General features: G+C 41.6%; 1 protein-coding gene across 1 annotated transcript; it reads right to left on the reverse strand.

The window, feature by feature from the left end:
* Window positions 1–10,871: 10,871 nt before the first annotated feature.
* LOC147435501 (pentatricopeptide repeat-containing protein At2g33680-like) lies at window positions 10,872–14,418 on the reverse strand. Its single transcript, XM_086488564.1, has 2 exons — window positions 14,245–14,418; window positions 10,872–14,142 (listed from the first exon to the last, which is right to left on the reverse strand). Exons 1-2 carry the CDS (start codon window positions 14,278–14,280, stop codon window positions 11,350–11,352), a joined length of 2,829 nt encoding a protein of 942 aa, XP_086344690.1. The 5' UTR covers window positions 14,281–14,418; the 3' UTR covers window positions 10,872–11,349.
* Window positions 14,419–14,625: the final 207 nt, after the last annotated feature.

The following is a 14,625-nucleotide window of genomic DNA, read 5'->3' on the forward strand; positions in this document are numbered from 1 at the left end:
GTTTGCAGTTTGAAATCTCAGTTGAGCAATGATTGGTACTAGCATAATTCAAGATATGCATGCATATTTTAGTAGAAATATGTGCTTTCGCACATTGTTAGAGCTTATACAGCGGTACACATGTACTTTGAAAGAGCCAGTGGGCATAGGTTGAGAGAGTCTCTCACCTATCATTGTATATATTACAGTTCAGCGTAATCGCAAAACATTTTAGACCTGAAACGTGTGTGTTTTACCCCAAAAGGTTTCATCCTAGGCTAAGTCCTCACTGAAACATCTGACCAAAACGCCAATTTTTTATGTATGCATAGACATAATAGGTGTTCACAATGCAGTCTATATGTGCACACATTTTTACCCGTTGATCAATCTTAATAAAGATATATCATATAATCGTACATGAGTGTCAATTACAGTTCAACACAACTCTTTGAGTCTCTCAATGACGATCTCTCGACTTCTCCGTAAGTCTCATGAATTTAACACGAGAAAAATCTAGTCTAATCTACACGCAAGGAATCCTTCGCAAGTACCCTATACTCCCAAAATACCTATGTACATCTGGCAGACCCCAATCTACAACTATATGCTAATTGGATGAAAAGATTGACTACTTTAGAATGACCTAGAGGAATGTGGAGTCCGCTTTCGTATGTGAGGTTAATATTACAACTTAGCCATTATGGATTTGACTTTAAATGGCTTGTGTTAATAGCATCTAACAATGTTGAGTGCAAAGTTATACCCAACCATCACGGCATTGCTCTCGATGGAAGGGTTCACTATATTTAAACCCTCCATATCATGCATTTGAGGCATAATTAAAAAACCCCCATACTCATAGATTCTTCTTCATGAATATAACATACACGTGTCTAGTTCAATCAGTGTATTCTAGTTCATGTTTCCTTGGATTTCTACCCTTCTATAATTGTAAAATGTAGATGGATTACCCCCTTTTGTTAACTCACATGCTACATCTACATATTTGTGAGTGACCCTCCCAATGCATCCGATGGTTTGACTATGATAAAGTTTTAATTCATTGTATAACTAAGGAGAACAATGCCTTAGTAAAGCTCAAGTGAAAGCTTATGTAATAAGCGGTGCTAGAATCCATGTTAGTCCTCCCATATCTGTGAAAGCCTTTTGAATTTCAATATGACACCCAATTGATCACTTGCAAAAAAATTTATAGCAATGCAATTCTCTATGTAAGGAGTCTAAGGATAAACTGTGACATCCTGTAAAGAATAGTGAGCCCATGATTTAAGACACAACACTAGTCTCTTAACTCTCTAAATTAACCTCAAGGGGTTGTGATTGGTGTGAAGCTAGATCTTATCACATCTTTTTGCATGACATCAAACCTCCCTCATGTCATAAAATCTAACATCTAGCCAACCCAAATGATTTTCTCATATTAAACTGATCATTTAATGTGGGAGAATAAATGTGAACAAGGGTTAAGATATAGACATGTGCTTATAGATCTATCTCAACATGGGGCCAATGGTAAAGCGGCCCAAATGAGAGATGGTCTATCAAAGGGCAAGGCTAACCAATGGAGCATAAGACCTTAGGGTTAGCTTCATTGAAGACCTCCAATAGTTAGAGTAAAAGTCCTTTGACCTTAGGTAAGCTAGGGCTTGAGGTGGGAACCTAGCCCAAGCTTGAGGTGCTTGAGGTGGGAACCCGCCGACCCAAGTTTAAGGTGCTTGAGGTGCTTAATGACTGAGGTGCTTGAGATGCTTGAGGTGCTTGATGATTGATATGGTTGAGGTGCTTGACATGCTTGAGATGCTCGGGTTGTACTTGAGGTGAGAACCCAACCCAAGCTTGAAGTGCTTAAGGGCCAAGCTTGTGGTGGGAATTGGGCCTAAGCTTGAGGGGCTCGAGGTGTATAATGTCAAGATTCAATCCCTACAAGGAGGGGTGCAAGCCCTACAAGAGGGGGGATGAGAGAGAACACCCAAACACTCACACAAGGCATACTTGGTACAAAGAAAGCATAAGGGACACTTGTCAAGTTCCTCCTCATGTTGCCCTCATGGTGTACTTGAAGCCTATTGGTTGGCCACCCAAGGGGTCCAATGATAATTTATGAGATTTAATTAATTATCTTTGCAGTTATCAAGTCCTCTCTCTCAAAGGGGAAAGGGGGACACTTGTCCCAAGGCTACCCTTGTTGCTTGTAATGCCTCCTGCTTGTGATTGGCTAGGCAAGGGGTCCAATGAGCTTCAAGCATGAGCTACAAGGGGGGGGGTCAACCAAATCAAGCTAGGGGGTTGCTTGATGGGTATGCTCTCCCACACAGACTCACATTGTGCATTGTTCAAAGTGCAAGAGCTCCCTCTCCTTCTCCAAGCAAGTAGAGGTTGAGAGCCTACACCAACACTCTTGGCTATGGAGTGTAAATCTAACCAAGAGCCATGCTTCAGTGCTTAAGCTTGCCATCTTTTCCATATTCATTACTATGCTATCATGTATGCTAGCAAGAAGAGTGATGATAAGTGAGGAACTAATTCTTTCTCCTATGAAATGTTTCTTCTTCCTCTTCCCTACCCTCATTCCCTGCTAGCTCTCTTCACCTTCGAAGGTGTTCGAGGTCTTGGGACTGAGGCTTGGGATAGTTAAAGCTTTCCACAAATTTTATGTTCTGCTTGTGATGCATGAATCTTTCCATCTTCATTGCATCACCTAGGTCACAAGGAACACAAAGATTGTATTGTAACAAGTCTCTCTTAATGAGAGGAATCATAATACAAATGCTTATTGGAGGTGGGACCGACTCCACACAAATTCGGTCCTCAACTGTTGTCATGTTCTCTAAATTCTCTCTCTTGAAAAAGTATTGTTCATGCCAAGTTAGCTAATTGCCATGTTTATGTTGCTATCTTCAATTATGTTTACCCGCTATGCTCACAAAGTAATTTCTCAAAAGTACTCTCAAGTTAATAGGCCAATTCCATTACATTGGTATCAGAGCATTTGGTTTTTCTTTTCTTGCTTAAGAAGAGAGGTCCTTAAAGTAGCCTATGAATGGTTGATGTTGTTTATTATATTAGGGTAAGTGGAACTGGGATCTATTATCGGTTTTGTTGAGCCCACTATGTGGGATATGGTGCACACCTCGGGAGCTTTGGACTTAATAATGGACTCTTTTTAGACTTGCCTACGGCTTTATCATTATTGAGCCATAAGAAGTCCGAAAGGAGCTAGCCCTCGGAAACTCTGCTATGCTAGACCTACTCCACTACTCTCTATAATTGACCACTTCGAGCCATGGTGTGTAGATACTTAAGAGCCAATTTTCAAAGGCTAAGAGGAGTGGCATCTAAGGTTTTGAATTGCCAAAGCATACACTAAGTACATACATAAATTTTGTTAACATGGATGACAATAATCAAGAGAGTAGAATGAAAATTGATAGCTTTGATTTTGCACATGAAGGTGCTAATGATGATGCCCCCATGTTTGTGAATTATCTCGTTACTAGGTTGCAACAAGCTATGGGCAACCCAGCTTTGCAAGCCAAAGTTACTCAACAACTTCGTGCTTATGGAATTTCCCTTCCTCTCCAAGAGGAGAGAGGGCTTAGGAGGCCTCTTGAAATGACCCCCACGAGAAGACTCTCTCCCATACGACAGGAGGAATCCAAAGAGCAAGAAAGCAATGAAACTTTAAGTTCCTCTGAAGATGTGGCTCCACAAAGACGACGGTCTAGATGATCGCCCACTCCTCCCAAGAGGAAAAGATCAACACATAGTCCTTCTCCTTGTCATTCCGAAAGGGAAGAGAGGAAACAAAGGAAGAAAAGGGCTAGAAAGAGGTCACCCTCTTCTCCTTCTTCTTCACCTTCCTCCTCTTTCGACAAAAGCTATGGCTATTCTCCTAGAGAATACAAGAGGGGAGGACATCGCAAATCATACCCTGCATGGCGAAGGTCACAAAAGCTAAAAAAGTTCAAAGAGGGAGGAAAGAGTATCTCTTTTCTCACCTATGATGGCACCTTTGGTGCTATCGACAGAGTGTTGGCCTTCATCAAGCAATTTGATGCGGCCTTTGGGGACAAGGGCTTCACGGAGTCCTCCAAGCTACGCCATGTAGCTATGCACTTCCAAAAATCAGCTCGTCAATGGTGGGTTAGCCTTCGTGGCAATGGAAAAGCCCCAAAGACATGGAAAACTCTATGAGTTTCCATCATGAAGCAATTCCTTGCAAGCGATGCAAAGGACAAAGTGTTTACCAAATGGCGCAGCTTGAAGCTTCTCTCTCATGAGTCCATCCACAAGTATGTAGACAAGTTTTGGATTTACATCTCAAGGCTATTGTCTTTCAAAAGATAGACTTTGCTGAACAAAAGCAGCAATTCTATGTGGGATTACCTGAAGAGATGGCCGAGTACACCAACTCTCAACGGCTTGGTTCTATCATCGAAGTAATCCATCACACCATGGTTTCTTCACGCATCAATTTCCGTCAAGGGTCTAGATGGAATATCAAGCCCATGGAAAAAAAAGAAAAAAATGATGCAAAGGGGAAAACCAATGCTCAAAATTCTTCCCAAGGCACTTCCAACAACAATCGGTCCAAGGAGAAGAGAGTTTACAAAGGCAAAAACAAACTCTCTCCTGAAGAGTTGAAGCTTTTCGCAAGGACCATAAGTGTTTCAAGTGTGGGGAGCAAGGATATGGCTATCGTTCTTGCCCCAAAAAGAATGCTTGCAATGAGACTCTTAGGGCTTCCACCATCGAAGCTCCAAAAGAGGATGTTCATTGCAAAGGATCATCCCTTTCCTATGCTTGGGAAAAGCTAAGAGACCATGTTGCCTTCATCTTGTTTGACCCTGGATCTACTCACAACTTCATATCAATGAAGTTGGCCACCAAGTTGGGTATTCAAGCTTTTGATATGGGAGATATGGTAATGGTTGACACAGCTTTCAAGGGACAGCAAGCCTCCATTACTCCCTTGATTGGGAAGTTGAGGGTTCATGTCCAAATCTATGTTGACAAAGAAAAATTTTTCATCTCTCCTCTCCAACATGAGGATGCTATCCTAGGGGCCCCATGGTTTGATTGCATGGCTGTCAATATGAATTTCACTGAAAGGAGAATCTACTTCACCTACAGGAAAAAGAACATGTATATAGATGCTAGAGAGCGTGGTCACACTATTCCACTTGTAAATCCTCCTTCTTTTTATAAATCAATGAAGAGCTTCGTTTCTGCATACATGATTTTTGTCAAAGAGTCTCTAAAAGGTCTTGATGTTTCATCAAATGTAAATGGTAGGAATCAACAAGAGTTAGACTTGTTTAATTTTCTAAAAGGATTCCAAGATGTGTTCATCGATGATATCCCTATGGACTTACCTCCAAAATGAGGGAATGATGACCATCACATTGAGATCCTTCCAGGAAGCTCACCGCCTAACAAGCCTCCTTATCAAGTCTCTCAAGCTCAACAAGAGGAGATCATGAGGCAAGTACAGGAATTGGTAGACAAAGGGATGGTGAGGCCTAGTTCCTCTCCCTTTTGTTCTCCAGTCCTTTTAGTGCAAAAGAAAGACGGTACATATCGTATGTGTGTGGACTATCGAGCACTAAACCATATCACTATCAAAAATAGATTTCCCGTGCCTCGGGTAGAAGATCTATTTGATAAGCTACAAGGTTCTACCTACTTCAGTAGGATTGACCTTAAAAGTGGATATTATCAAATAAGGATAGTGGATGAAGATATCTTAAAGGCCGCGTTTCGTACAACATTTGGTCTTTATGAATATCTAGTCATGCCTTTTGATGCCACGTTCAATCGTCTAATGGAGAAACTTTTTAGACCTTACTGCAAATTCATTGGAGTGTTCTTTAATGATATCATCATCTACTCCAAGTCTTTGGAGGAACATAAACAACATCTCCAAGTGATTTTTCAAGCATTGAGGGAGAACAAGCTTTTTCTCAACCAGAATAAAAGCGAATTTTTCCTTCAAGAGATTCAATACCTAGGTCATATTATCTCTCAAGATGGTATCCGTATGGATCCATCAAAGCTAGAGGTAATAAAAACATAGCCTAATCCAAGGACTCTACATGAGCTAAGAAGCTTTATAGGTATGTGCGAATACTATAGATGCTTCATAGTTGAAATTCTCTCAAATAGCAAGACTGCTACATGACTTAACTAAGAAGAACGTTAAGTATGTATGGACTGCTAAGGAGCAAAATGCTTTTGGTAAGTTTAAGGAGAAACTTACCTCCCAACCAGTCCTCATGCTTCCGGATCTCTCAAAGCCATTTGAGGTCCGATGTGATTCTTGTGGTGATTGCCTTGGAGCAATTTTTCTTCAAGAAGGGCATGCCATAGCATATGAGAGTCGAAGGCTCAATACGGATGAACGAGTCTTGGGCATTTATGAGAAAGAGATTTTAGTTGTTCTATATGCCCTAGACACATGGAAGCACTACTTCTTGGGGACTCCATGTATTCTACGAACCGACCACCAAAGTCTCAAGTATTTCATGATGCAAACCAAGCTTTTCGACAAACAGATGAGGTGGGCAAATTTTCTTTCACAATTTCATTTCCATATTGCTCACATTGCTGGTAAGCACAATCAAGCGGCCAATGCACTTTCACGACGACCAAAAGTTAATGCGGTTTCTATAGCTACTCACAATGATCTATCCTCTATGATAGATGAATATGCTATTAATCCTGACTTTAGAGACATAATGTCAGCCCTTGCTTTGGGGAAGAAAGAGGAACCATTCACCTTGCAGGATGGTTATCTTCTCCACGGAATAGGCTATGTGTTACCCATTCCCTTTGTGAGAAATTTATGTATGAATCCCATGCTCCTCCCCATGCGGAGAATAGAGGTTTTCAACCTACTTTTCGAGGAGTAGATACATATTTCTATTGGCCTACCATGAAAGTGGACATACAAGAGTATGTTTCAAAATGTGTATTATGCCAAAAGACCAAGTATGATACAGGGAAGCAACGTGGATTACTCCAACCATTGCCTATCCCAAATTCACCATGGGAGAGTATATTCATGGATTTCATCTTTGGATTACCCAAGTCTATCCATGGGAATACGGAAATATGGACAATAGTCGATAGGTTTAGCAAGCAAGCACACTTTATTCCTGTCAAAAAGACTATTAAGGCACACCAAATGGCAACTCTCTTCATATCGCAGATTTTCAAACACCATGGATTACCAACATCCATCGTGTTAAATAGAGATCCTAGAATGACCTGTAACTTCTGGAAAGGTCTTTTTGAAAATCTATGAACAAGATTGAATTTCTCTTCGACCTATCACCCACAAACGGATGGCCAAAGTGAGATAGCCAATCTTACGGTACTCGATCTACTCACGACTTATGTTACCGAAGTAGATCAATGCTCACAATGGGAAAAGTACTTACCTCTTGTAGAGTATGCCTACAATTATACTATACATACAAATCACCTTTTGAGATCATTGAGGGAAGACCAAAAAGTCCCTTGCTATTCAAAGTACATGGGAAGATCTTCGCTGTCGATGAGTATAGCCATGACCTACAAGAATCTTTTCAAAATATTAAGGAGGCTATATCCATCTCTCAACAAAGGAAAAAAGCTATTGCTGACAAGCACAGAAGGGCCTTAACGTTCAAAGAAAATGATTGGGTCTTACTTAAGTTTTCTAAGGTTCGATTAGGACAAACAACAAAAAAAAATCCTACGGGCCATCAAAAGTATTATGCTAAGCTAGCAAAAAGATACTATGGTCCTTTCCAAATCTTGAAGCCCACCAATGAAACGGCTTACCAACTAAAGTTGCCCAACCATTGGATCATACATAATGCCTTTCATGTGAGCCTACTTAAGCCCTACAAAGGAGAGTCACCAAGTGAACTGATTATCGAAGACCCTCCCGAAGTTGAAGACCAAGAAGAGGTGCTACAACCCAAAGCTATCCTTCGGTACGAAAACAAGATACTACAACATGGTAAGATTATCCGACAGTATCTTATTAAGTTCAAAATTATCCTTTTGAAGATGCTAACTGGATGCAAGGAATACAACTTAAGGATAGTATGAACCTTGTCAATGCTTACAATGCTACATTAGAGTAAGAAAATGTACAAATTTCTTTTAAATGACCCATGTTTTTGTCCTATAAGACTAGTTTTTTTTTTTAAAAAAAAAAACTTGTGCACAAATTTAAATAATATGCTTAAACTCATGTTTGTGATGATGACGTCTCTCAAACACCAAGTAGAATTTGTCACTCTACTTTGGGAAAATGAAATGGACTAAAGAGCAGACATGCCTGCGGCAGCTATGTCTCCCAAGCACCAAATGGATTAGTCATCCATCTTGCAAAGATGTCGTAGGGTAAAAAGGGATCCTCTATCCACGAAGTAAGATTGACTAATGACTAAGGATTTATCTCTTCTACCTCATAGTCGAAGACGACTATAATTTCAAGAAAGAGGTAATGTCATAAATTTTAATATTTAACCAACCCAAATGATTTTCTCATATTAAACTAATCATTTAATGTGGGAGAATAAACGGGAACAAGGGTTAAGATATAGACATGTGTTTATAGATCTATCTCAATAACACGGGGCCAATTGTAAAGGGGCCCAAATGAGAGATGGTCTATCAAAGAGCAAGGCTAACCAATGGAGCATAAGACCTTAGGGTTAGCTTCATTGAAGACCTCCAATAGTTAGTCTAAAAGTCCTTTGACCTTAGGTAAGCTAGGATTGAGCTTGAGGTGGGAACCCGGCCCAAGCTTAAGGTGCTTGAGGTGCTTAATGATTGAGGTGCTTGAGATGCTTGAGGTGCTTGACATGCTTGAGATGCTAGGGTTGTACTTGAGGTGAGAACCCAACCCAAGCTCGAAGTGCTTAAGGGCCAAGCTTGTGATGGGAACTGGGCCTAAGCTTGAGGGGCTTGAGGTGTCAAAAGTCAAGATTCAATCCCTACAAGGAGGGGGAGCGAGCCCTACAAGAGGGGGGGATGAGAGAGAACACCCACACACTCACACAAAGCATACTTGGTACAAAGAAAGCATAAGGGACACTTGTCAAGTTCCTCCTCATGTTGCCCTCATGGTATGCGTGAAGCCTATTGGTTGGCCACCCAAGGGGTCCAATGATAATTTAGGAAATTTAATTAATTGTCTTTGCATTTATCAAGTCCTCTCTCTCAAAGGGGAAAGGGGGACACTTGTCCCAAGGCTACCCTTGTTGCTTGTAATGCCTCCTGCTTGTGATTGGCTAGGCCTGGAGGGGTCCAATGAGCTTCAAGCATGAGGTGCAAGAGGGGGTCGACCAAAGCAATCTAGGGGGTTGCTTGAGGGGTATACTCTCCTACACACACTCACATTGTGCATTGTGCAAAGTGCAAGAGCTCCCTCTCCTTCTCCAAGCAAGTAGAGGTTGAGAGCTTACAGCAACACTCTTGGCTATGGAGTGCAAATCCAACCAAGAGCCATGCTTCAATGCTTAAGCTTGCCATCTTCTCCATCTTCATTACTATGCTATTATGTATGCTAGCAAGAAGAGTGATGATTAGTGAGGATCTAATTCTTTCTCCTATGAAATGTTTCTTCTTCCTCTTCCCTACCCTCATTCGTTGCTAGCTCTCTCCACCTTCGAAGGTGTTTGAGGTCTTGGGACTGAGGCTTGGGATAGTTAAAGCTTTTTCCACAAAGTTTATGGTATGCTTGTGATGCATGAAGCTTTCCATCTTCATTGCATCACCTAGGTCACAAGGAACACAAAGATTGTATTGTAACAAATCTCTCTTAATGGGAGAAATCATAATACAAATGACTATTGGAGGGGGGACCGGCTCCACATCAATCTGGTCCTCAACTGTTGTCATGTTCTCTAAATTCTCTCTCTTGCAAAAGGATTGTTCATGCCAAGTTAGTTAATTTCTATGTTTATGTTGCTATCTTCAATTATGTTCACCCGCTATACAAAGTAATTTCTCAAAAGTACTCTCATTAATTTCCACTACTCCGAAGTTCCATTACACCTCATCTGTTTCAATCACCAGCTACAATGAATTTTCTTCCTCAATCAAGAACTCAAGTCGACACCTATCAAGCTTCTATGGATACATTGGGAATTCACTTAAGTTTTCTCCTTCCGGATCATGACTCTCACTTTAGTTCAAGCAAGCCTTTCCTATATTAGGTTCATTGCCATTCCACCTATACATTGCTCTTATGTTTTGATCCAACACAACTAAACATAGTTGTTATCTTTGATTAACTTGCTTTGCGATTCACAGCAAAATATCAACCATACTCTTACTACTTTGCCTTCAATGGCAATTCACATACTTTCAAGAATGCAGCATTAATGAATCCAGTGGACTTTATTCATGTTCTAAAATCAAGGCTAGGTTCCAATCCAATCATGAAGGCAATTACCTTTGTTGAATAAAGACATGACTCCAATTTACCCTTAAGAAGTGGATAATACCCACCCTTGTACTACATACATGATTCTCAACCACAAAAGAACCATACTTAAAATGTTTCCAAGCTAGAAGCTCTAATATGTCATCAAGCCTCCTCACCTACCAAATTTACAGTACAGTATACTGCTTTCATAATTGTTAATTTCATCAACATGACCATACAGTTTCTTTTCATTCATAACCTTATAACTCACTTGAAAATTTGATGCAATGATGAGAGTTTCCTTTCAACCAAAATCTTATCATTCCCCCCCATCAGAAAACATGAGTAGAACCACCCAAATCCAGAAATCGTAACATTAGGAACATGCACTCATCTAAACATTCAAGTTTCCTTTTGTAAACAAATGCCCAGACTCATAGTCTCCACAAAAATGTTTTCCACTTTCAAAAAGCTTACCATTCTCCCATGCAGAGGGCACAAAAAGAAGCGAGAAAATCTACCAATCAAGACCTTTGGAACAAGGATTCCATTCAGAGATGTAATTCTTGTTCACTTCTCGGAACATCCATTTCTGATTGTCATCACGAGAGGACTTTCCGCGTCTTTGACCATCATTCTACATTCCTCTATGTCCGATAATAGTGAGGTAGCAACATGACAATCCACACAGACGCACAAGCTGTTCATGATTCATATATGCTTCCCTTGAGGTGTACTCATTATGGCACCCAACCTCTTGCTATGCTCATTGCTAACAAAGTGAAACCTTTTTGGAACGGTCAGAAACATTTTGTAAAACCCACTTCACCTTTGGGGGATATCCTTGTTGGGACAACTGAAATTTAAAGATGTTGTAACTTTGCATAGATTTATCCGCTTTGCGGATCCTTGGTTTCTCAAACAACAAATTTATGAAGATTTCCTTTTGCATCAGCCCAGCAGCTATGTCTTGGCTGCTTCCAAACAGCATTTTTCATTCTCATGTGTTCAATCTTTTGTGCCTCTTTTTGCATGCCAGCAGCTGCATAAATATTACTCATCAAGACATAAGCTGCTGCATTACATGCATCTAGCTTTACTGCACGCTCAAAGGTGAGCCTTCCAAGCTTCACATTTCCCCATTTTTGACAGGCACCTAGAAGAGCAAACCAAACTGGAGGATGATCAGACGATTGCATCATCATAATTACTCTCATAGCCTCGTCAAAAAGCTTTGCACGCCCCAAAAGATCAATCATGCAAGTGCAGTGTTCTTTGTTCGGAGCAATGCCATACTTTTCGCTCATGCTACTAAAATACATTTGGCCCTCATCTACTAAATCGGAGTGACTACATGCATTGAGCACATTAACAAAAGTGATTGCATCTGGGGAGATGCCCTCTTGTTGCATCCATTCAAAACAGTCTAAAGCTTCCTTGGTCAGCCCTTGCTGGGCATATCCTCTTATAAGTGCAGTCCAAGAGACTACATCTGGAGACAAACCCTCACTCTGCATTCGCTGAAAACAGCCCAGTGCTTCCTGGCCCTGCCCCTGTTGGGCATAACCTGCAATCAGTGCGTTCCACGAGACCGCATCCCGGACAGGAAGCTCATCAAACACTTTTTGCGCTTTCAAAAGTTCACCACATTTGGCATACATGTCAACCAAAGCACTGCAAAGAACATTGTCTCTCTTCAAAAGCCCCTGACCAACAATCTCATCATGAATTTGTTTGCCCATGCCAACTTCTTGCATAATGCCACATACCTTCAAAATGCAAGCATAGGTAATTGCGTTTGGAGAGAAGCCCCCGCTTTGCATCCGATGAAAACAGCTCAGAGCTTCCTCGCCCTTCCCCTGCTGAACATATCCTGCGATCAATGCATTCCACGATACCACATCCTTCACAGGAAGCTCATCAAAAACTTTTTGTGCTTTCAAAAGCACCCCACATTTCGCATACATGTCAACCAAAGCTCTGCAAAGCACCTCTTTTATCAACAGCCCCTGACTAACAATCTCTTCATGAATTTGTTTACCAATGTCCACGTCTTGCATAATGCCACACGCCATCAAGATGCAAGAATAGGTGATTGTGTCCGGAGAGAATCCCTCGCTTCGCATCTGATGAAAACAGGCAAGGGCTTCCTCACCCTTCCCTTGTTGAACATATCCTGCAATCAATGCATTCCAAGAGACTGCATCACGGACAGGTAGCTCATCAAAAACTTTTTGTGCTTTTAAAAGTACACCACATTTGGAATACATGTCAACTAAAGCTCTACATAGCACAACATCTTTTTTCAACAGCCCCTGACTTACAATCTCATCATGAATTTGTTTGCCTACATCAGCGTCTTGCAAAATTCCACATGCTTTCAAGATGCAAGCATAGGTGATTGCATCTGGAGAGAAGCCCTTGCTTCTCATTCGATGAAAACAGCCTAGAGCTGCCTCACCCTTCCCCTGCTGGACATAGCCTCCAATCAATGCATTCAAACAAACAGCATCTTGGACAGGAAGCTCATCAAAAACTTTTTGTGCTTTCAAAAGTACACCACATTTGGCATACATGTCGACCAAAGCTCTGCAAAGAACGATGTCTTTTTTCAAGAGCCCTTGAGTGACAATCTCATCATGAATTTGTTTGCCCATGTCCACATCCTCCATAATGCCACATGCCTTCAACATGTAAGCATATGTGATCGCACTTGGAGAGAGGCCCTCGCTCCGCATTCGCTGAAAACAGCCAAGAGCTTCCCCCCCCTGCCCCTGCCGGGTGTATCCTGCAATCAATGCATTCCAAGAGATAACATTCCGGATAGGTAGTTCGTCAAGCACTTTATGTGCTTTTGTTAACGCACCACACTTGGCATACATGTCAACCAAAGCATTGCCAAGCAAGATGTTTTGTGCCAATAGCCCCTGACTAACAATCTCATCATGAATTTGTTCCCCCATGTCAACATCTTGCATAATGCCACATGCCTTCAAGATGCAAGAATAGGTGATCGCATTTGGAGCGAGGCCTGTGCTTTGCATAATCTGAAAACAACCTTGAGCTTCTTTGCCCCGCCCATGTTGAACATACCCGGCAATAAGTGCAGTCCAAGAGATGACATTCCGTACAAGAAGCTCGTCAAGCACTTGATGTGCTTTCATGAATACACCACACTTAGCATACATGTCGACCAAAGCATTGCCAAGCACGACGTTTTTTGCCAAGAGCCCCTGACTAACAATCTCATCATAGATCTGTTTGCCCATATCAATATCTTGCATAATGGCACATGCCTTCAAGATGCAAGAATAAGTGATCGCATTTGGAGAGAGGCCCTCACTTAGCATCCGATGAAAACAACCAATTGCTTCTTTGCCCTGCCCATATTGGACATACCCTGCAATAAGTGCAGTCCAAGAGACGACATCCCGAACAGGAAGCTCGTCAACCACTTGTTGTGCTGTGGCTAGAGCACCGCACTTGGCATACATACTGACCAATGTGTTCCCTAAGTATGCATCCTTCTCAAGTAACCCACTGTTGCGGATATGAGCATGTATCCTACTGCCTTGGTACAAATCCTTCTTCTTAGCACAGGCTTTTAGTGAGGTCATAATTGAGTCCTTGTAATTCTCCTTGTCTGCATGCTTGACTTGACTAGCTGGCATTGCTTCTTTAGTAATTTTGTCAGGGGATTTGGAGTTACTCTGTGACAACAAATCACTAATGCTTACTGAAATACTCGGAGGTAGGTGTGTGCGTTTGTTGGTGTGTGTTCTTAATTGGGGCGGGCGGGGGGGGGGGTTTACCTTGAGATTCCGTCTTCCCGCAGAGGTCGCCCACATTCCCTGGTGGTTCAGGGTGTTGCGAATTGGAGCGAAGGTTTGAGCTCACCACCTGCGCTCATGCACGTATAGTGATCGAACCTAGCCTACTTCGCGTGGTGAAGAATTGAATTGTAAATAGTGCATCATGGAATGAAAGCCTCGGGCTTGTGCTTTAACTGGTGTTAGTGCTTGAGTTGGACATATGAGAGAACTCACAAGAGCCTTTAATGATTTGTAGATTGAGGTGGCCTGACACTCTGAACGGAGGTTCAATCCTTTTTGCTCTTGGTCCAAAAAATGTGTTGGTGGAGAGTAAGATTATTTTGGGTTTCGAAATAGATAGATAAGGCACAACTATTGCTT

Source organism: Adiantum capillus-veneris, chromosome 18, assembly GCF_014529385.1.
Source record: "Adiantum capillus-veneris isolate H3 chromosome 18, ASM1452938v2, whole genome shotgun sequence".
NCBI classification, from domain to species: domain Eukaryota; kingdom Viridiplantae; phylum Streptophyta; class Polypodiopsida; order Polypodiales; family Pteridaceae; genus Adiantum; species Adiantum capillus-veneris.